The sequence below is a fragment of the Diabrotica virgifera genome, chromosome 1, assembly GCF_917563875.1.
Source record: "Diabrotica virgifera virgifera chromosome 1, PGI_DIABVI_V3a".
NCBI lineage: Eukaryota > Metazoa > Arthropoda > Insecta > Coleoptera > Chrysomelidae > Diabrotica > Diabrotica virgifera.
The window spans coordinates 278,593,509-278,618,842 of NC_065443.1; the positions used below are offsets into that span (position 1 = coordinate 278,593,509).

A 25,334-nucleotide genomic window follows, 5' to 3' on the forward strand; every position below is an offset into this window, starting at 1 on the left:
TACGGGGTATTACAATGAGATCGTCAATATATGGTTGCAGAAGTGATTAGAGGGGGTCTTTCAAATGAGGTGTCCTCTGAAATCAGTTTGAATTTAAAAAAATCGTCTGTTACGTCATTACGTCAACACCGATGACGTAATGTCCAACACATATATATGTATAGTGATTGCTGGCCATTCCAAAAATTAAACTTGACGTGTTTTATGATTTTTTTTAAGTCGTCTGTTTCTGAAATAATGAACTTATTCCATACTTTTGCGACATACTGTATGCACATTCACATTAGAAGATCTGTGTATCACTTTCTATTATATTATTATTATTATAAATATGTGTTTTATTATAATGAGTAAATTTAACCAGACGCCACTTTTGTAATCTGTTTTTTTGGTATCTACATTATACACAACAGTATAATTACCAAGGTCAATTCAATTCAGTATCTAGAGAGATAGGTAAAGATTGTTGTTTTTGTTTTGATAACACTTGTGTAGTTTGCAAAATATTTGGTAAGTTATTTTTTGTTACAGTACCTACTGTTCTTGTTTTTTATTACGCAAAACCGTGTTACAATTTAAAAAATGTATATGTTTCCAAAAATATTTTTTGAATTAATAAAGTTAACTTAAGCTAAAATATACAAAATCCCAAAACAAAAATACATAATATTAGGTAGGTACTGTTCTCAATACAAGAATTGTTGATATTTCCGTAAAGGCAGGGCCGGATTTAAGGGGTGGCAGGCTGGGTAGCTGCCCGGGGCCCCCACAAAGCCCCAAACATAAGAGGTAAGGAGCGTAAGAGTGATAATAATATAATACATTGTTCATGGTTATATTTTTCACCTTCCACCGGGTGAGTGTATTGCTTCGTTTGTAAATTCTTATCTAGTGTTCGTACACATTTTAGCCACAGATGATTTTGTGATTGGAAACATGAAGATAGTAGTATAGCATAATTATTGGAAAATTGTAACTCAAAGACTAATTTTAGTGTTATAAAAGTTTATTTGTGAACAAGATTTAGCATTTCGCAGCGAAAATGAGTTGTCGAATTCATCACAAAATGAAAATTATTTGGGAATACTCCTGTTATTAGCTGAATATGATTAATTTTTGAAGCACCATATTAATACATATTCATATCCTGGAAGCGGACATGTCAACTATCTTTCATCAACTATATGTGAGGAAATTGTACATCCGATGGGTCAAAACGTATTAAATGAAATAGTTTCAAGGATTAAGAAGTCAAAATATTATTCAGTTCATATCAGTCAATTAACAATCAATTTCTTAGAATAATTTCTTAGAATTTCTTGTATTTTTCACTTCCTCTACATGTAGATACAACTTAACAGAATGTTTAAAAGCTGAGTCTTTAAGCGACAGCAACGCAGACCGTGGCAAAAATATTATTGTTTCTAAAAGAGCAAATAATACTACTAGATGATCATGGAGGTAATGCCGCAAAAGGACTAGTTAAAGGTTATAATCAGATTAAAGAGCATTATCCAAAATTTCGGAAGACTAAGGGTTAAAATTCTGTGATCTTTGAAGCAACTTCTACAATGTGTTGTTCTTCTGAGGCCAAACAGATATCTTATTGCCCTTTTTTGTAATTTGAAAATATCATCGAATTGGGCAGCTGTACCAGAACCCCAAAAAGGAAGACCATAACGAAGATGTGACTCGAACAAAGAAAAATATGTTATTTTGGAAGATGCTAAATTGAGTTCATTCGAAACAGATCTTATAGCATAGCAAGCTGATTCCTTAACAAATTAATATAGAGGGACCATTTAAGGTTGCTGTCTAAAAAAATACCAAAAAATTTTACAGAATCAACAGTACTGATCTGGCTGTTATTAAGAGGTAAGGGTTGGAGAGCTCCTTTATAAGATAATGCTACTGTTTTATCTACGTTAAACGAGAGTAAATTAGAGTCAGACCAGGTTTTTATTGTAAGTAGATCAGAAGTTATAGTAGCATGAAGAGTTGCAATATTTGAGTTGCTCCAAGTGATACTGGTATCATCAGCAAAAAAAAGATTTTTCCATCGATTTTTAAACTAGTGATGTCATTAATAAAGATAAGGAAAAGTAGAGGACCCAATACTGATCCTTGACGTACCCCACATACAATGTTTTTGAGACTAGTGTCTGTATCATTTGCTCTAACCAGTTGTTTCCTATCATCCAAGTAAGATTGGAACCAATTCAAAGAAATACCTCGAATTCTGTAGAAATTTAGTTTTTTTATCAAAATGTTGTGATTTACACAATCAAAAGCTTTGGCGTAGTCACAAAAAACGGTGGCAGTGTGAAGATTATTGTTCAGTGCTTGATAAACCTCATGTAGTACAGAAAACATGGCATCAGTGGTGCATTTATTATTTAAAAAGCCGAACTGATTTTGTGATAAAATGTTGTTTTCAACGAGAAAGGACATAAGTCGGGCTTTTATGAGTCTCTCAATAATTTTGTAGAGTACCGGTAGTAGTGCAATAGGTCTATAATTGCAGGTATTAAATATTTCACCACCCTTATGAAGAGAAATAATGATGGCAGTCTTTAGGCACTCTGGAAATTTGCCTTTCTCAAAAGAATCATTAATCAGTGAGATGAGGATTTCCAACACATTTTCTGGGAGATTAGAAAAAATTTTTATCGATAGATCATCAGTACTACAGGAAGATTTGCTTTTGATACTATTGACTGTTTGGATCAGTTCAGATTTATCGACTGATTTTATAAAGAATGAATTCGAGACCTTTCTTGAATTAGGGAGATAGGAAATGGGATTTTTTGTTGCAAAATAGTTGATGTAATATTTTTACTCACATTAACAAAGTATTCATTTAAATTTTCAGGGTCTGGAAAGGAAAATGTTTGAGCAGTGTGGGTTTTATTACGAAGATCATTTATTATGGACCAAGTTTCTTTTGCAACACTTTTAGAGCTTCCCAGACGGTTTTGGTAGTAGACTTTTTTAGCTGATTTTATAAGTTTAAGATAGGTTGCCCTGTACTTGGTGATATATTCAGTGATAGAGACGTTGGTAGTAAATTTCTTGATGTAGATTAGAGAACGCATATTCTTGGAAGATATTCGGATACCTTTAGTAGTCCAGGTATTGCGATGCTTTGGTTTAATTGGAATTAGAGAAAATGCTTTATTGAAGATACAGACAAGCTTATCTAAAAAATCACTGAAATTATTATCCACGTTCATAGCAGGAAAATGCCACTCAGAGGTTAAGCATAAATTTTGGAAATTACGAAAGTTCCGGGTAGAAAAAATCCTGCCTAAACGTCGGGTTTTCAAGGAGGGTTTGCTAAAGATATTAAACTTCATATAAACTGCATCATGATCAGATAGTCCAGCATTAATAATTGTAGAGTGGACATCAAGTGGTGAGAAATCTGAGACAGTATAATCAATTATGGTAGATGAAGTTTTTGTAATCCTTGTAGGAGAATCAAGGTGCATTGTTAGACCATACGATTCAAATATGTTGATCAAGGATATTTGTGTAGCACAAGCAGCAGCATAATCAATGTTAAAGTCCCCGCATACAATTTTTCTACTTTTATGGGTAGGTCATCTAACAAATTTAGCAGGTTCTGAAAAAATAGTTCCACGGAAGAGTCAGGTGATCTGTAAATGCAAATAATATAAAGATTGAGATTCTTATTGTAGACTAAGGAAAACTCAAAGAAGGCTTCACTTAACAGAAAGTCATATTTTGTTACCAAAGAAAAATCATTGCTCGTAGAAAGAATCAGGCTGCCTCCATGAGCTGAGCTTGCGCGATCATATCTAGCAATTGTGGTATATTTTTCTACAAAAAAAGGCTCGTTGACTTCAAGCCAGTGCTCTGTAACCGCAACTACCGGGGGAAATCCCAATTCTTCTAGGAACAAAAACAATTCATCAGTTTTGTATCTTATAAAAATTTCGTTTTGGAGAGACAGCGGAATAGTAATTTCGGTGACATTCCCTTGATTTTTCCAGGTGTATAATCCTTTCAGAAGTAAGAAAGGACCTAAAAGCAGCAAGATCAGCTTCCACCTCATCTGGACCAATTCCATAAGTATTGTTAAATTCAAGCAGAATTTGTCGTAGATCTTCAATTTTAGTAGGAAGTTCCTCGGAAGCCAAAAAGAGTTTAACGCTTGTGTTGGTAAATCCATCATAGAACACTGAGGCAGGTTGGTCGTGTAGATAAGCAAGATGAAGTTTAATGGCTTTTAAGATATCCGGTTCCCTTAATCTGGCTAGAAGATATCGACTATTCGAGTTGTTGGTTAATCTAACTCTTGATGGGGTCAAAGGATCCAGGTTTATCGATGGTTCTAAAGTATCCTTCTTAATGAAATTTATAGGCGAATGGAGCGGATTCTTAAATTTACAAACTTCGATGGCTTGCTTGTCTGTACGTATGTTTGTGTTTTCTACTTCATCTTTGTCCTTTCGTCAATTGGTAATTGGATTTTCCAAGGTGACAGGGCTTCTGAGATTCTTCGGATTCTTATGTGACTCAGATGAAAGCGTTGGTTCAGAATAGGAAGATTCTATAGACCATTTAATGTTAACACCAGGTGGCCAAAATTCCTTATTAAATAATAAGTTAATCGATGTTTTAGATTTTATACCTCTTTTGAACGAAGAGCCAGTTGTTGTGTCGGCATCTTTAAGGAGTGCGTAACATCTAATATATTCCTTAATGTCTAGCTTCTCTTTAATATAGTGAACGACTTGTATAGGGGTGTACGTTGAGTTCAAGTTACTAATAACCACAAAGTGACATTTGTCGTCTGTAATTTTTGGATTTTGCTCTCGACTTGGTTCGAAATGTCGGGGCTCTTCAGTTTGGGTACTTGCGGTGGCATAAGATGGCGATATAATCGGAAAAAACCATTGTTGGAAATGGAAAATTAAATAAAAAAATGGAAAGTCCTCCACTTTATGGAAAACTTAACTTTTTTTGGTTTTAGGATCTAATCTTCACAACTCAATAGGTCCACATAACGCTCGAGTAACTGCAAATTTAGCATACTTTCCTCCCCTACTATAAATATAGCCAATTTCCTCTTATTAATCATCTGCTTTTTGGAGGTCGATAGGCCAGCCGGTTATTTCAAATATTGACATTCGCCTCTCGCCAATCTGTGTACGATAATATTTTAGTAGTGGTGTAATCTTGCGTAAGATAATAATCAGTCTACATTCTATAAATAAATAAAATCATTGTTGTGAAAAAAAAACATTACAATACGAGTAGTATGTTGTGAGTGGATTCGATCGATAAATTTTATTATTTGTTTTTGAAGGTAAATCGTTTTTAATAATAGGTAGCTACATAACGTTTATTATACATTAATTATTTTGCATTTATTCTATGTTGTATCATTCTTCTTCTTCATTTTCTATAAATATGACTCTCTTCTCTCTTTGTTTTTCAATATGCCTCCAGTAAGTTATCGTTCCATCATTTTCGTGGTCTTTCCACTGATCGTCTTCTTATTGAGGAACCGTCTCTCGCCGTCTATACTCAGGGCTGCTTTATCCAATATAGGCAGTTGCCTAGGGCGGCACATTATGAGAGGGCGGCAAAAATACTGTACAAGAAATACTTGTATATAAAAATTATGAATCTGGGTTCTGGCATTAAAGAGTATGAAGCTCTTTCAAATTACTTTACCGCAAGAAAGCCAAAAAATTGTGCCCAAATAAAACATAATATAAAGAAATAAGAAAGAGAACAAGAAAAATTCAATTTGACGAGGGGGCCGATGATGAACTAAAGTTTCCAGCTAGTGATGAGATGAAAATCCACACATTCTATATTATAATCGACACTCTGATAAAAGACCCGAATATAGACGTCTGGAATCTTATCGACTTATTTATCAACGTTTCCATGTTATTAACAGATTTGCAAAAATTAAGCAATGCAGAAATTACTAAAGAAGCTGAAAATCTGATACAAAATAAAGACGACCAAGATACATCATTTATACATGAACGCATTCACTTAAAGTGTCATTTGGATATCACAATAAAATCACCAATTGACATACTTATCTTATTATTTAAAGAAGACTAAGTGCAGTAACTGAAAGTGGATATAAGCTATTACCTCCGATTTCGTTGAACCTCCATCGATATGCGTGAAAATTGGTGAGTGGTTAGAGGATAACTCAAGGAACAAAGGTGACATGGTGTCAACTTGCGCTTTTACCCTGGGGGTGGATGTCACCCCTTCTCAGGGGTGAAAATTATTTTATTAAAAATATCCCCAGAATTCGATAGAGGAACAAATTTTAAGCAAATTTTTTTACATAAAGTTAATAAAATACATCAAAACTTTTTGAGTTATTAAAGATCAAAGATTTTATTTTTTGTGAGAAAAATGCACGTTTTTAACCGATTTTTCATAAACAACTCAAAAACTGTAAGATTTTACGAAAAAGTTATTACTAAAATTGAAGCTAATAAAAAATGAAATACTCTCCTTACCGGAAAAACCTTTTAATGTTAACTAAAAGTGAGTTATAGGTAATTGAATGTATATTTTTTTCGGCGAGTATCCAAATCTAAGTATTCAAGCTTGAATAACGAGAAAATGATGCATTTTATAAGACATATTTGTCAAAGTACTTAGAAATATCTATCAAATGATCCCCCGAACAAGCTGATAGCATTAAAGTTTATCCACCAAATATTTTTCAATATTTATCTTTTAAAAATTTTTCCAAAAAAGTTATTGTTTTTTTTTTTAAATAACTCTGTTAATTTTTACGATATCAGGTTTGCCTGAAAACCATTTGAAAGTTGATTTTAATGGCTATTACACCACGTCGAATTTAATCTTTTAAACCCCTTACTTTTTTAAAAAAATAAAAGGTTAAATGGCCCCGGTTACATGGTTTTCGCAGCAAAATTTAAGCTTTAAAAGTTTCTACCTTGGTTATTTTTTACCCTACAGAAATAGTAAAAAGGTAAAATATTTGATACAGAAAAAACTAAAATTTGGTTATATCTACATATATCACTTTTTACGTATATTGGGTAATTTTGGAGTTATTATCAAAAGAAAATGAAAATTACGATAATTTTCGAAATTATGATTTTTTAAAATTATATATATATTTTTTTCAAAAATATGCATTATAAACCGGTCAAAATTGTTGAAATCATTACTTATGCTAATATAAAGAAATTCTAAGGATTACTAGAAATTTTAATTTTTGTGCGGAAATGGCTTATGTTTTATTTTCACTTTTTCCTAAAAAGGGTTCTTTTATTTTCATCATAACTTGCTTAATTGTGATGCTATTAACTTCTACTGGATCTCATTTGATAGGTACTCCGAAGTACTTAGACAAGTGCTAACAGGTACATTTTATAAAACGCATCGTTTTCCCGTTATTTAAGCTTGAATACTTAGATTTGAGTACTCGTCGATTACCCGTATTTGAATTACCATTATTTTAGTCCTTTAAGTGAACAGTGTATTCAGATTTTTATTATCTTCAATTTTGGTAATAATAACTTTTTTGTAAAAGATTATAGTTTTTGAGTTATACGTGAAAAACAGCATTTTTACGAAAAAATAAAATCTTTGATCTTTAATAACTCAAAAAGTAATAATTTATATTAATAACTTTATATAACAAATTTTGATTAGAATTTGTCTCTCTATCGATTTATGGTATTATTAAAAAAATAATAATTTTCACCCCCGAGAAGGGGTGCATCCACCACCTCGGTAAAAGCGCAAGTTGGCATCATGTCACCTTTGTTAGTTGAGGTATCCTCTAACTACTTACCAATTTTCATTGTCCTCATTTTCGAAAATGTCAAGAATTAAAAATAATTTCCCATCAAATAAGACGCAAGAACGTTAGTTTGTCGATTTTGTCAAGAAAAAATTTTTTTTTGAAAAGTCTTTTTTTGAAAAGAAGTCTCTGATGTGATCGAACTGGAATGACAGTTTTTTCTGCTATGGGTAGACATCGTAGTTTAAATCCATTTTTAGTGTATTCTTATTTAAATCAAAATTTCTGCAATTGTTTTGGCAAAAATGGTACATGTTTGAAGGGCGGCTAATAGAGAATTGCCTAGGGCGTCAATTGACCTAATCGCGGCCCTGTCTATTTTACTCTATATTATGTTGTTATGTTTACTACCCAGTCCTTAAAGTTCTCCACCTTGCATCTTTGTCGTTTATCTGTATCTCTAGCTCTGTCGTATAGTGTTTTACCATCGATTTTTTAAAGAGTTTTCATCTCTGCTGTTTATACCCTTTTTGTCCTCTCTGTGTCAGGTCGTGTTCCTGCCGCCTACGTGTTTATTGGTCTGATGACTTTTCTGTAAATTCTGCCTTCCATTTCTTTCTCATTCATCATTTATATCTGGTTTTAAAGATTATTGATCCAAATATTGGTTTAAGCGTTTTTGGTAAATATCTCTTCTGCTTTCTTCTTGTAGCAAATAAACTATAAATGCTTAATCATGTCTGAGTGATATTAAGTAGTCTGTCTTTTCCTAGTGACTCAGCATTCGAATATTCTAACTATGAGGTAGTCGTTGAAATATAACATATTATGTTACTGATATAAATAAAACTTAAACTTCAAGAATAAAAACTTTAACTACTTCTTCTTCTTGTATGCCTATCCGTGACGAATGTTGGCGATCATCATGGCAATCTTCACCTTATCTGCAACAACGCAAAAAAGCTTCACAGATGTTGTGTTGAACCAGGTTCTGAGATTCTTTAACCAGGATGTTCTTCTTCTTCCTGGACCTCGCTTTCCAAATATTTTTCCTTGCAGGATGGCTTATAGGAGGGCATATCTGGATTAATTTCGCGTAATGTGTCCAAAGTATTCCAACTTTCGAGATTTGATATTGGTCAGTACCTCTCGGTTCTTCCCCATTCTTCTAAGGATCTCCTCATTTGTGAACCTATCGGTCCATGGGATTTTAAGAATTCTCCGATATAGCCACATCTCAAATGCTTCCAACTTTCGGTACATATCCTCGTTCAAGGTCCATGATTCAACACCATAAAAAAGGACAGAGAAGACGTAACATCTCAACATTCTTACTTTTATACCAAGAGAAAGGTTGTGGCTCTTGAAAAACGCGCCCATACGGTTGAAGATTGATCTAGCTTTTCCGATGCGCGCTCTTATCTCTTGGTTGTTGGTCCATTCTTCATTTATTATGGTGCCGAGGTAGTTGTAGTGCCTCACTCTTTCTACAGGGGTTTGGTTGTTATAGAGTTCACCTTCTGTTATCTTTTTCTTGGTGACGATCATAAGCTTTGTTTTCTTTACGTTTATATTGAGTCCATATTGTTGACTATAATACGTGATTTTGTTCATGAGGACTTGTAAGTTTTCTAGGTTGTCCGCAAATAGTATGGTGTCATCTGCATACCTGATGTTATTTAGCTGGTACCCGTTTAGTAGAATACCTTTTTCAGTTTCGTGCAAATCTTTAATAAATATTCTTTCAGAGTAAAAATTGAAAATTAGGGGGACAAAATGCAGCACTGCGTCACTCCACTCACGATTTTCACATATTCGGTGTGTTCACCGTCAACTCTGAGGTTTGCAGTCTGATTCAAGTAAAGGTTTCTAATAATTTTCAGATCTTGTTTGTTAATTCCTGCTTCTTTTAGTATTTGCATCATCTTGGCGTGTTGTACTCGATCAAACGCCTTCTCGTAATCAACCAGACATGCGTATACGTCGCGATTGACGTCTCTGCATCTCTGGAATAAGACTTGTATTGAAAACAAAGCCTCTCTCGTCAGTGGCGGCTCGTATAACTTTAGGAAGGTAGTGCCAGAATCCGGGCAGCTGCCTAAATTTTTAGTGACGGTTTCACGATATTGTCAAAAAGGATATAAAATAGAAATTAAAAAAAATAGGTGCAGATATTTTTATATTATACATAGTGTGACCAACTCCAATTGAGCCGAATCCGGGACAAGGCTGAAAAAAATTCCTGAAATCCGGGACGTTTTAATGAAAATCGGGCCATTTTTTTTTCAGAAGACGATAATTAAAATACGAAAACGAAAAAGAGTCCACCGTTTTAATTTTCGTAGAACTATAATACCACGATATAAGATATAATCCTCGTTTTGGATGTAGTATTAGTATTACACTAGAAATTGTCCACTTTTTTTCATCCCACCAATTCAATTTGATGTGAATTCTTAGAAGAATAACTTATTCAAAATTTCAAAATAGAATTTTACCAAAACGCTGAAAATTCGGATGGCCCGGAAGCCTTGTCCGGGACGCCGGGACACGACTTCGTAATTCGGGCCATGTCCCGGATTTTTCGGGCTAGTTGGTCACACTAAATTATACAGTATGTCCCTGTAAGTTGTATCCATAGGGAAAACTTTTTTATTATTAATTTTACGAAAAAAAGTCATTCTTCATAAAAAGCTCTGCATGGTCCAAAACCTAAGATTCAACCATCAGATAAAAAATTTTGTGAATATTATACGAGGTATGTCAAAAAGTTTGAATTTCACTCAAGAGTAAAGTAGCTTTATTTTTCACAATATTGAAAATTGCTATTATGAAAAGTTGTTTGGAATTAAAAACTATATTCTAATATGCAATTACATCCTTCTAATTGAAATTTTTTTTTTGAGAAATTATGGATAACTAACGTTATTTTCAGTTATTTTAAATATGATAACTCTTTTATTATTAATTTTACGAAAAAAAGTGATTCTTAATAAAAAATTCTGCATGGTCTGAAACCTAAAATACAACCATTATATGTCAAATTTTATCAATTTTATACAAGGTATGTCAAAAATATGAATTTGGGTCAAGAGTAAAATACCTTTATTTTTCACAATATCGAAAATTGTTATTATGAAAAGTTATTAAGAATTAAAAACCATGTTTCAGTATGTAATTACATCCTTCTTATTAAAATATTTTGAACTATAAAGGTACTTTATTTTTAATCTACATTTATCTTTTTTGACACACCTCGTATAAAATTGACATAAGATGGTTTTATTTTAGGTTTTAGAGTATTTTAGACCATGCAGAACTTGTTATTACGAATCACTTTTTTCGTAAAATTAATAATAAGAGTTATTAGAATTAAAATTACTGAAAATACCGGTAGTTATCCATAATTTTTCAAATTTTTTTTTTTTAATTAGAATGATGTAACTGCGTATTAAAATATAGTTTTTAATTCCACACAACTTTTCATAATAGCAATTTTCAATATTGTGAAAAATAAAGCTACTTTACTCTTAGTGAAATTCAAACTTTTTGACATACCTCGTATAATACTCATAAAATTTGATGTCTGATGGTTGAATCTTAGGTTTTGGACCATGCAGAGCTTTTTATGAAGAATAACTTTTTTTCGTAAAATTAATAATAAAAAAGTTTTCCATATGGATACAATTTACAGGGACATACTGTATATATGTTACAGTTCAAGTTGATTATCCAGTTGGAGTTGACTCCAACTAGTTGGAGTCAACTCTAACGGCTGGTTTCAGTAAAAGTTGATTATAAATATAAAATGAAGATTTATATTCAACATTTACTAGTAAAAGTAGACTCCAACTAGGAAAAGTATACTCTTCCCAATGCCATTTAGTAAAAGTTGATTCTGATTCACACAAACAGCCGATTCTTGAAATTAAATGTTACTGAATATGTTCAAATTAGTCTAGGCTCTATCGTCGCCCCCGTTAGATAAATTACTCCGATTCGAATTTTTTGCACAAACTTACTCAAAAAGAGGTCCTTATAACAAATCTACTGGGTGCCAGACAGTACCTTGATCGATAAATTGTTTAAACAATTTTTTATAGACAAATTCACAAAAACAATTTTTTCACTTCGAACAATTTTTTTAGATCATTTGGGTTATTCTGGGTATGTTGTGATTTTTCTCTAAAATTGATTGTGGTCGAGTTATACGCGATTTAAAATTTGAAAAATGCGAAAATAGCCATTTTCAAGGCTTAATAACTGGGTTAAAATCCATTATTATGAAAGTCAGAAAGTGACCAAATCAAAGTTTATAGCCCCCTCTACAAGATCCAGCAGAAATTTTTGTCACTATTTTATTACTAAGCTATATCTTTAATTATTAACAATGAGCGCTAAGTGCGTATTAGGCGGCCGTCAATGGTGAGTGCTAAAGAGATGCACCATTCCAGCCGTCCAATGGTTAGCGCTCATTGTTGATAATTAAAAATAATATCTTATTAATGAAATAATGACAAAAATTTCTTCAGGATCTTATAAGAGGTAGCTTTAATCTTTGAGATTTTTTTTAGTTTCTGACTTTCATAATATATAATATCGTATGGCATTTTTGCCTTTCGGGCAGTTAAGGCGCCAATTACATCTTTAACCCTGTTTCAAGTAACTAGTGTCGATGTACACTAGCCCAGGGGGACCGACGGCTTAACGTGCTCTTCGAGGCACGGTGAGACGGCTCGTGTCATTATTGGAAATGAAAATGGTTTGTCTTTAGCAGGGCTCGAACCCACGTGCACTGGTATATGAGGCCAGCGATTATGCCGTTACTCCACGGCTGCTCGCTCGACTTTCACAATAATTATCTTTAACCGAGTTATTAAACCTTAAAAATGGTTATTTTGGCGTTTTTCAAATTTTAAGTCGCTAATAACTCGACGACAGTCAATTTTAGAGAAAAAAAGGCCCAACGGATCTAAAAAAAATTTGTACGAAGTGAAAAAATTACATATTTTTGCGAATTTGTTTAAAATCATTGTTTATCGCCAAACGTCACTAAAATCATTCATTATTGTACTCATTTGCCCTCATTTTCGGCAGTAAAGTAACACTTTGTTGTATTGAAAGAAGAATGTTACTTTACCTGCCGCGATAATTAATCAAATTAACCGAGATTGAATGTAAGTGGTCAATGGCAGCAATCGATTATTTATTTGAGTGAAATTAAAATTTATTTACTTTAATTATTAAAAATATTGTACAAAAGTTATCTTAATATTAATAAAATTTTTGTCAAAAAGTAAAATTTTGTAGTGTTTCGCAATTATATTCATACAAAATAAATCAAAACTTTACAGATTTAGTAATTACTAAACTTTTTTTTTTTTTTAGTAGGTAGGTATACAATATTGATAACTATCGATTAAACATCAAAACCGGCCATCATGCAAAAGTCATCTGTGATTACTGTCATACGAATTTTTTATTTCGTCTAAAATTAAAAAAATTTCCTCAAAGTTGTAAGTAAGTGTTAATGTTTTTTATAATTGACGATACAATTTTGTACGCACCACATCAATACTCTTTATCGAACGCGTCTGTTCCTCTGCTCGTAATATCAGACTCGTTCGATAAAGAGTCACTTTACTGACTGACAACTGAAATTGGTTAACCAATTTTTCGACCGCGGTACCGCCTGACACCCTGTGTATTTGTTATAAGGATTGTTATACGGATGTATTTCTTTGAGTAAGTTTTTGCAAAAAATCGAATCAGAATAATTTACCTAACAGGGGGGACGTTACAGACTATACTAATAAGTAGTTGAAACGGTCAAAACAAAGAAACGCACACTCATTAAAAATGCACTTGAGATTCTCGTATAATCAACATTTACTGAATCGATCCAGGAAGAGTCAACTCCAACTAGTAAAAGTTGATTTAAATTTTTAAAATCAACTTTTACTGCTCGTTTCAGTTGGAGTTGACTCCAACTAGTTGGAGTCAACTCTAACTGAGAATCAACTTGAACTGTAACATATATATTATTACTATTTTTGGGATGCCAAGAAATTGACCAAAATTTATCAAAACAGTTCCGTAAATTAAGTAATTAACAATAAAAAAACTCAACTTACCACCAGTATTTACTGCTGATGTACTTTTTTTTTTCATCACTAGGTGGGGAATCTGCAAACAGACGTCGGAAGTAAACATTTCCAACAGTGCTGGGTTCTGAGCTGAAACCTCATCAGTGTCACGTCCACCAGTTTGGCCCTAAATCGGACCTCCCTGCCCTCCGTAACTCCGATGTGGCTGGGACCAGCTAAACCCCACCCCTCTCATACTAGGGCATCAGGGTGGAATCGCCCGTTAGGGCATGATTTCTCCCCGATGTCCTTCTTTTGCTCGTTTCTCAGTCGCTCGTCATCACGCATCAGCTTCCGTCTCTCGCACTCATCCGACTACCACGTCCTTTAATCCTATGCTGTCAATCTTTCATTCTTCCTACCACTACTGATGTACTTGAAGTGTGTTTTTACGATTTTGTCTCTAGAGCCTATTTAGAAAATTATAAAAATAACACTATTCTATTATTTACACACACGCACAAAGTTATTTAATATCACTGTTAAAGTTTACGATATGTGAAGTCCATCCTTCTTTCTTTTTTGGTGGCAAAGTTTTCAATGACTTTATTATTAAAATTGTCAATGCCATTTACAAAATGTCTTTCTGCAGACAGCATACCTAAAGCACTTAGTCGTTCTTCCTTCATGGTATTTCTGAGGAATGTCTTAATTCGTTTTAGCATTGAAAAACAACGTTCTGCTTCAGATGTTGACATGGGAATGGCTGTTAATATAATTAAAAGTTTAACAGTTTCTTCAAATGTACTTTTTAAACCTTCATCATTTAATAAAACTGATAACGGAACAGCCCCAGAGGTAGTACTTAATTCGTCTCGCTGATACAATACTTGTAATTAAGTTTTAAGCCGAGTTTTGTTTAAAAATAAAAATTGTGTGCATGTTTCATTAAGAAATGATTCGGGGAACTTATCCTTATAAGCAGAAAACTTCTCTGACATAAATAAATGACAAGCAACTAAATGTCCGGAGAAGGTAAACCTTGTTTTTATTCGCAACAAAACTGCATCGCATATCTCGTAACGCATACAAAACAGAACAGTTTATTAGTTTGTTCGCAACCACACAACCAGCTATTTTTATCATAAATAGTTTTATTAAACTTACGACTGCGAAGTTTTTGTTCATTTCCACTTTGTTTTTCAATTTTTAAATCGGGTAAAGGCCGACCGAGTTCTTTATTTTGAAGTTTTTTTTCTAACGAAAAACCACCAAAAGAGTTTTTTAATATACTAATTTGATTCATTGTCAATAAATAAATTAAACGTAGAAAATAATCAAAATATTATTTATATACCTACGACACCCACGACCACGACGCACTAATAATTACAAATTAAAAAATATAGTAAAGTATAAACACAAATGTACAATACAGTAGTAGATAATAAACACAATAGCGTCAAGCGAACGCGTAAAGAAACTAGAAATATATCTAAAACATTGTATCTTAAGATCTAATTTTCGAGATTTCGAGCCTGGCACGGAGAGTCCAATTTAAACGTATATTAAAAGTGCAATACCGCTCTATCTCTGTCACTTACATAGGATGCTCATACAATCTTTCTCTTTTCTGGCGTGCCACTATACCTTTCGGCACCGGGATTTTCATGATCTTCATCCCTTATCCGGTCAGCTGTGGGTGGCCAGAGTTGGTGGTTAGATGTGCATTGCGCTACACAGAAATAATCACAAAAAAAATTAACAGGCATTAAGATGTTTTTAAGATAAAAAATATGTTTCTGCATAGTTAGCAAGGTAGTGCCATGGCTCTATGGCACTACCTCACGGGCCGCCACTGTCTCTCGTACCAACAGCATTTATGAACCCGAACTGGTTGGGCGAAATTTGACTTTCACATAGCTTATAAATTCTCGTATGGATTACCTTTAGGAACAATTTTAGAAGATGACTTATCAGACTTATCGTACGGTATTCTTCGCATTTTTTGGCTTCTGGTATTTTTGGAAGTGCAATAAACTCAGACTTCAGCCATTCTGTTGGTATTTCTCCAGAGTTTTATATGTTGTTGAATATCTTTGTGATTATTTCTATTGATTCGTTGTCCATCAGTTTAAGTAGTTCTGCTTGTATATTATCTGGACCTGCCACTTTGATATCTTTTAGCTGTGTTATGGCAGAATACACTTCCTGCTGTAATATTCTTGGTCCATCATTTACCTCTTCTTCTAACTCAAAGGTGTTATCTCTTTGGTCTTCAAATAGTTTTTTTAGATATTCTTTCCACGTTCTAATTTTACTCTGTTTGTCTAAGATGATGTTTCCGTCAGAATCAGTTAGATTTCCTCTCTGTCTCCGTCTTAGTCCACCTGTGAGTTCTTTAACTTTCCTATGTACATTGTGACTATCGTACTTTGACTGTAGAGTCTGAATTTCTTGGCATCTCCCCATTGCTTCTTTTTCTTTCGCTTCTCTAATTTTCCTTTTTATTGATATTTTGATTGTTTTATATGTGTCGGGGTCATTTTTGGCATTTCGTCTTTCGTCCATTAGTTTCAGGATCTCATCTGTCATCCATGATTTCTTCTTGATTAATTTATCTGCCTTTAAGTGTTTATCTTTTACATTTTGAACTTTTTCGGTCATCTGTTTGATCATTTGTTCTTCGTTCGATTCGTCTCTAATTGCAGTCACTTGCTCGTTTAACGTGGCTTGGACCCTCATTTTCGTGTCAGGGTCTTTTAGCATACGTAGGTCGTATGATTGTGATTTCTTTTTCTGCACTATTTTGAGTTTGACGTGAAATACTCCCACCAGTGGAACGTGGTCCATCTCTAAGTCTGCTCCAGGATAAGTCTTGACAGATATAAAGCTGTTTCGGAATCTTTTGTTTACTAAAATGTAATCGATTTGATTTTTAATAATTCTCCCGGGTTTGTCTTGAGGGGATTTCCATGTGTACAGCTTTCGAGGTGGTAATTTAACTACTAATTTTGGTAATACGGTATGCGGCAAAATAAACAGTACTGAAATGCGTATGCTGCAAACTTATATGTGTCATGCCGAAACGTAGTAAGTAGATTCTGAACGTCGTTATAACATGTATGTGAATGTCATATTAATGTTAGGTACTTTATGATGGTTTTCAGTTTTGCAGGAAAATTTTTATCGTGGAGTACTATTTTTGCTTATACGGAAAAGGTCGCGAGAACGGCCCCAGCTTAAAATGAACAATGGTTTTAGCAGGATGGGGCAACCTGTCACCTTTTACACGGCCAGGGAGTCTTTTCGAATACTGCGCGATCATTTTGGGGATCACCATTTTTCACGTGGAGTGATTTTCCACCAGACCTACGTCTGGCCTAGGTAAAGGTATCCTACGTCTGCCAGACCTACATATCTAACGCCACCTGATGAATGCATATTAGCAGGGCCGGACTGGCTCATGAAAAAGGCGCCAACCCAAATCCTAAAAAGGCGCCAACCTAATCTCTAAACAAAGGCGCCAGACCCCCCTCCTAAGCTTTTACATCAAACTTTTTATGTCAAGTAAATTAATATTACTTGTGAATTTTTTTAAATGTAATTTAAATTTAAATCCATAAAGTAATTTACTATTTTTATTGGGAATAGTAAATTATATTAAGATGCCACAAACATATAGCTTCAGTTTTCAAGTATTCCTTTTACTCCGTTACGCTCTTTGGTTTTGAAAAGTGCTAATAATTTTTCAACTGCTTTTACAGAATAATCTACTGGTTCAAAAACATTTGACAAAAATCATGATGATTGGTGTTAGTGATGAATGGTCTAGCGGTCTAGCGTCAGACGGCCGCAAACGGAGCCCTCGGAGAACTGACGCAGGAAATAAAACAAAACGAAGAGACAATGGAGCGAGTCACCAGTGGTGGTGCAGCTGGAACAAACTATGAATGTACAAAAGGAAAGTACTCAGCGAAGAGGAAAAGAGGAAGGAGGAGACTATAATCTTCGGAGAAGGGGGTCTTCGGTTAGAAGATCGTCGGTCAGGGGTAGGGACCTGACCAAGACGGATCTTCCAAGGAGGCAAACTTGAAAGGAGCTCCTCATTTGGGAAAAAAAGATCTAGAGAGAAGGAAGAGGGCTCCGACATAAGGCTATGATAACAGCAATGGAGAAACTTACCAGAGTTACAAATAATTTAGTGAAACTAATGTCCCAAAAATACAGACACGAAGGTCGAGATCAAGAATGCGGTAAAAACCTTAAGAGAGTCACCGAAGACATGGAGGGCACTTTCAGACAAGTCGCCCTCAGCAGCATTGAGAAACGAGATAGAATAGTGGAAAAATCCGGCGAGGAATGAACGACTAAGGAGACGGCAAGCGTGTCCACACAGATGGACATCGAAAGTTGATTTACAACGAATGCTGCACCAATTTTTAACATAGCCGTCAGAAAATTTAACATGTTAATTTACCCAAAAAGACAAAATGCATGGTTACAACAGTAAATCCAATAAGATGTAAATTGAAGCTGGATGGTCAGATAATGGAACAAGTGATGGAGTTTAAATATCTAGGCATCACACTATCTAGCTACGGAAGGCTCGAAACAGAAATGAAAGTTCAAGTGAATAGAGCAAGCAGAGCCGCAGGTTGCCTGAATGACACAATATGGAGAAATAAAAATATCGGAAAAGAAATGAAAGGCAGAATTTACAAAACAGTTATCAGACCAATTATGACATACGCGGCAGAAACACGACTCGACACAGACGGGACAAGAAGTTTGCTCGAAACAGCGGAGATGAAAACCCTTCTAAAAATCGATGGTAAGTCTCTATGGGACAGAGCTAGAAGAACAGATATACGACGGAGATGTAAGGTGGACAGTGGCGGTTTCTCCATAAGTGCACATGTGCACGTGAACCCCCAAAATTATTTTCATACCAACATTCATATATGTAATATTTATCATTCTATAAATAACATTTTAATCTAACTATACAGTAATTGAAATTCGAAATAACAGATCCAAGGAGTTTATAAGTATCTAATAGGTAACAATTAATTATTTTTATTCTATTTCAAAGGAGAAAGTTCACGGATGCGACGCCTTAGACAGAACCCCGCGTTCACCGCTCTCACAGTGGTTCCTATACCAATGACTTTTCATACGACAAAATATAACTCACCACCCACCCCGCTACCCGCTATAGCCCGCAAGTTTAGATGGCCATAGGATCACAAGTTGGATGTGATCTTATGGCATGATCTTTGGCGTTTTTAACGTGCACGGCACACGTATGTTTAAATTTTGCTTTCATGAAGTTCGAATTTCGGAACTATATTAAGAATGGAAGGATTTGTGGACGTAAATGTTAGCGTGGAATATTTAAAATCAATTAAATTTTCTTCATTATATTTAGAAGAAAAATTAAAAATGCCGAAAACAAATTTGTTAATTAAGAATGTACCAAAGTGCAAACGTCGGGATTATAAATGATTATTTAAAATGGAGATTTGTGTAAAAACTTACAAATTGTGTAGGTGTGAAGCACATATTTGGAGAAGAGGAAGCATAATGAATAAAATAGAAGATACGATTTTAACTATTCAGTTGGAATTCCAGATTGGAATTCTCCAATTATGTACTTGTTACGATGCCAGTGACAACTGCAGAAACAGAACGATGTCTCTCTGCATTGAAACGTATCAAAACTTTCCTTAGAATAGCTATGGGCCAGGATCGATTAACTGCACTCGCAATGTTTTCAATAAAAAAAAATGATTCAAGAAATTCCAAATTTTACTGAATTTGTTTGTGAATAATTTATCTAAAAAATAACAGGCGACTGACTTTCGTTACAAAACTTGCTTGTAACATTTAAACACTAAATTATAATTTTAAGTCAATAAAATACATTATTTATTGTAATTTTTAATGAGGTCCTTTGTTTTTTACAATTTGAAACCCTTTACCTACGGAAATAGGGTCTCAAGGTCTTTTTATATGTTAACATTATGTGTGCACCCCCAATATTTTACACCAGGCGCCGCCACTGAAGGTGGATAACATTGATAACTGGGTAAGAAACAAGAATAGAATAGAGTTACCACATAAGCCGAATGACAACAAATAGAGTAGTAAGGACAGCGAGACACGGTTCCCAAATAGGAAGACGATCAGTTGGAAGACCACGAAAACGATGGAACGACAACTTACTAGAGGCAAATTGAAAAAACAGACAAGGTCATGTCTATACAAAAAGAAGAAGAAAAATCCTATGGTGACTAAATTAAACCCATATGTTAAACTTTAAAATTCACAGCTATTATTTTTTTATACAGGTATATCGTATTGAGAACAAAAAGCAGCGTACTAGAAAACATTGTTAGGATTTGGGTCCACGGTTTTGGTTACACTATACTAATTGGCGCTAACTATTTTAACACAAAACCTAAAGTGTAAGGGCGCTGCTTGTACTCACCGACTTCGTTATGTAAAATTCTGGGGAGCGAAAATCTTATGTGTATAATGTATGTAGTTAACCAGCTCAGGAAACTGCACATGTAGATTTAATGCCAATTGTAGGATGTAACATTCTTATATTATAACAGAAACAGGGGAGATTGATACCTAAAGCCGCCCTAATCATGACTATTCCATCTAGACTATTAACATAAAGCCCTGGGTACCATTTTCGAGCTATGTGTTCTAGACTTTGATTATCTGATACCTGATACGAGATGAATTTACTCATAATACATTTTAGGCCAATTGTGAGATGTAACACTCTTATATTATAATAGAAACAGCGGATATTGATACCTACGAAAGGCGCCTGAATCGCAAAAATGATCTTCGAGGGCGGCGTGCATCGCATCTAAACTATTTGATTATCTGATACCTGATACAAGTTGACAAGTTGTATTTTGTTCATTGTCTGGCTTCAATATTTAGGATTCTGGGGCGCAAAAATCCTGTATGTATAATGTATCTATGTAGTTATGGAGCGCCGAAAACTACACCTATATATTTTAGGCCAATTGTGGAATGTAACACTCTTTACAATAATATCAGATATAAGATAATCAAATAGCTTAGATGTGACGCGCAGTGCCCTTGAAGACCATTCTTACGATTTGGGCGCTTTTCGTAGGTATAAATATTCGCTATTTCTATTATAATAGAAACAGCAGAAATTGATACCTACGAAAGGCGCCCGAATCTTAAAAATTGTCTTCGAGGTCGCCGCACGTTGCATCTAAACTATTTATTATAATAGAATGATCGGAAACTGATACTTACGAAAGGCGCCCGAATCCTAAAAATTTTCTTCTGGGGCGCCGCTCCTTGCATCAAAGCTACATATTTATTATAAAAGAAACAGCGGATATTGATTGCTACGAAAGGCGCCCAAATCGTAAAAATGGTCTTCGAGGGCGCCGTATCTAAGCTATTTGATTATCTGATACCTGATACCTGGTATTTTGTTGTACCGACTGGCTTCATTGTGTAGGTTTCTGGTGCGCCCTCGGGGCTAAACGGCGAAATCAGAGGCAAGTGAAAACATTTTTAGGGGAATAATAGCTGCATCATCTTTGTGTAATGGTTAAAAAAAAATTTTTTTCAGCATTTAATTTTTTTATGGATAGATACTAAGGCAAAAGGCGCACCGGCCCAAGGGCCGGTGGGCCGGCGGGCCAGTCCGGGCCTGCATATTAGTCTAAGAGCTAGAGCCGAAAAATCATCGTCATAAGTAATATGGAGTTTGGCATGTGAAATGTGTCTATTGTATATTGATAATTAAGACCCCTTTCAGGCTGACACCTCAGTGGATACAGGAAGTAGCAATAAGGGATGAAAGGGAAAAGTTAGTGTAGTCTTTAAAGGTTTTCACCTCCTATTTTGTTAAACCTCAATCGATTTGCATGAAAATAGGTGACTAGTTAGAACATACCCCAAGAATTAAAAATGATTTGGTGCCAACTTGCACTTTTACCCTGGGGTGGATACCACCCCATCTCGGGGGTGAAAACTATTTTATTAAAAATATCCCAACAAATCGATAGAAAGGCAAATTTTAAGTAAAATTTGTTATATCATGTTATTAAAATAAATCAATACTTTTTCTTTTTGAGTTATTAAAGATCAAAGATTTGTCTGTTTAAGAGCACATGCGTGAAGTTACGGATGATAAAAAGAACATATTAATTAATTGTATGTTACTAAAATATTATTTTTATATTATTTCGATATTATAAATTTAGCAAAAGTGTATTCGAATATGTCAAATATACCCATTATTGGACACCCCCAGTTTCTGGACATATTCAGTTTATATTGATAGAAAAAAATTCAATTAAATATCGATGTAATATAAAAATAATATTTTACTAACATACAATTAATTATTATGTTACTTTTATCATCCGTAAATTCACGCATGTGCTCTTAAATAGACAAATCTTTGATCTTTAATAACTCAAAAAGTATTGATTTATTTTAATAACATGATATATTAGTCCATTCTTTCACGGTTTTTGCTCTACATTTTAAAGAACCGCTTGGATTGACATGAAATTTGGCATACATATAGCTTACATGTCAAAGAAAAAAAGTGATATTGTGCCGATGTGTGCTTTTGCCCTGGGGGTGACTTTCACCCCTTCTTGGGGGTGAAAAAATATATGTCCAAAATAAGTCTGGAAATGGGTAAACTGACTAATTTTAAGTAACTTTTGTTCTATAGAGCTTTTTCGCCAAGTCAACACTTTTCGAGTTATTTGCAAGTGAATATGTTCATTTTTCAACAAAATAACCACATTTTTAGACGGTTTTTCGCAAATAACTCAAAAATTAAGTATTTTGTCGAAAGAAACGTTCTAAGCAAAAATATAGCCTATAAAAAAGTAAAAAAATGGTGTACGCGTTAGGTCTCTGGATCTCGTAGAACCAGAGTTATAGCCAATGAAAAATAGATTCATATTCACCAAATTTCAAATAGAATATTTCGACGTGAAATATCCAAAAAATTAAGCATTTTTGGGGGAAAACCTATTATAACTTTTTTAAAGTGTTTAAAAAAAGCTTTATTTCTGTTTTTACAAAAAGTTTGTAGCATTAAATTTAAGCTAGTTACGCTCAAAATAAAGTCGGTTCCTTTTTTTTGCAAAAAAAAATCGGGAAGACCACCCCCTAATTAGCAACTTAAATTAAATTAATCATTACTGCTCCACAAATTATTTTACTTATGTTTTGTTTATATGATCTGTAAGTTTCATCGATTCAAAGTGCTTATTTTAAAAAAAAAATTGGTGTCAAAGTAAAATTTTTAAAAATTTAAATTTTGAAAAATATGCTTTTTTTCAAAATAACTTAAAAATTATTAGAGATACCAAAAATCTCGAAAAACAAAAAAAAGTTAGATTTGCTTTTCTGAATATCATGTATTTTTTTGTTTTTCTGTTGGACAAAAATTGATTAAGATTTGGTTTTTCTAAATTTGCATACATTCGTGATCAGTGACTCGTTTAATCCCTTTTAACTACAGCCCTTTCAATAATAAGGACTTTTAACCGATGAAACTTACAGATCATATAAACAATATATACAGGAGTCAAGAAACTTATGAAGTCCTAACGATTAAGTTCATTTAAGATACTAATTAGGGGGTGATTTTCTCGATTTTGTTTTACCAAAACTAAAAGGGACTAACTTTATTTTGAGCGTAACTTGTTTAATTTTGATACTAGAAATTTTTTTTATAAAACAAAAATGAAGCTTTTTTTAAACATTTTAATTAAGTTTTAATCAGTTTTCCCCAAATGTGCTTCATTTTTGGTTATTTCACGTTAAAGTATTTCATTTGGAATTTGACGAATATGAACCTATTTTTCATTAGCTATAACTCTGCTTCTACTAGGTGAAGAGACGTGATGTATACACCATTTTTTTTTCCAGGCTATATTTTTGCTAAGAATGTCCTTTCGACAAAATACTTACTATTTGAGTTATTTGCGGAAAACCGTCTAAAAGCGTGGTTATTTTGTTGAAAAATGAACATATTCACTGCCAAATAACTCGAAAAGTATTGACTTAGTGAAAAAACTCTATAGAACAAAAGTTACTTAAAATTAGCCAGTTTATCCATTTCCTGACTTTCTTTGGACGAAAATTTGTTCACCACCAAGAGGGGGTGAAAACCACCCCAGGGCAAAAGCACATATCGGCACAATATCACTTTTTTTCTTTGGCTTGTTAGCTATGTGTATGCCAAATTTCATGTCAATCCAAGCGGTTCTTTACAATTTAGAGGTTTTGCAATATTTTACCGTTAAAGAACGGACTATAACAAATTTTACTTAAAATTTGTCCCTCTATCGATTTGTGGGGTTATATTTAATGAAATTGTTTTCCCCTTGGGAACGGGTGGTATTCACCACCAGGGTAAAAGTGCAAGTTGGCACCAAATCAGTTTTATTTCTTGAGGTATGCTCTAACTAGTCACCAATGTTCATGAAAATCGATGGAGGTTTAACAAAATAGGAGGTGAAAACCTTTAATGACTGCACTAACTCTCCCCTTTCATCCCTTATTGCTACTTCCTGTATCCACTGAGGTGTCAGCCTGAAAGGGGTCATAATTGTCAATATACAATGGACACATTTCACAGGAAAAACTCCATATTACTTATGACGATGATTTTTCGGCTCTAGCTCTCCGTCTATATGGGGAATGCCGAACGATGCAGCCCCATCCACCATCTACCGTCAGTTATTTTGGAATTGCGGACTGGTATTAAAGATTTTTTCGCGCCAGAGGGCATCTTTAACATCTGTTTTATCGGGAGCGTCGTCGTGAATAATGTGTGCAAGGCTATATCATGTATACTAAATATATAAATAATGATAAACATTTCAATATTCATTTCAGTACTGAAAAACTATTGCATACTGTTTTGTAATTACATGATACCATATCTTCATTTAATAATAAAATTGTAGGAATTAATATTGTGAAATTTTATTTCAGCTGTAGATACTGGCACAGTTATGTTTCTGATGATATTTTTGGTAGCAGCGGGTCTCGCTGCTGCACTCTGCCTCTTTGCAAGAAAACGTTGGCACTACTGGAAGGATTTAAACGTAGAACAGGCTGATATCAAAGATATATTTAAAAACATCTATATTTTGTTCTCCAAGACGACTAGTATTGCCGAAATGACTGTGATAGGATATAAAAAGTTTCAAAATTCCAGGTTAGTACCACTTATATCCAAATTCGTAATAAAATATTGTTCACTACTTTTCCGACTTTTGTATTACAAATCAATGTAGAATTATATGGCCAGTTATGACTTACATGGCCGAAACAAGACCAGACACATGCAAAACACAAAGACATCTGGAGACCAACGAAATGAAGATCTTAAGCAGGATTGCTGGAAAACGACT

The 25,334-nt window shown here is 34.0% G+C and overlaps 1 protein-coding gene across 1 annotated transcript in view; it reads left to right on the forward strand.

Annotated features, from left to right (window-relative positions):
- The first annotated feature begins 360 nt into the window (after positions 1-360).
- LOC114333886 (cytochrome P450 9e2-like) overlaps positions 361-25,334 on the forward strand; it is a 53,692-nt gene continuing 28,718 nt past the window's right edge. The window contains exons 1-2 of the mRNA XM_028283884.2: positions 361-510; positions 24,913-25,138. Coding sequence (XP_028139685.1) covers positions 24,933-25,138 — 206 coding nt within the window. The 5' untranslated portion in view covers positions 361-510; positions 24,913-24,932. The remainder of the gene's footprint in view (positions 511-24,912; positions 25,139-25,334) is intronic.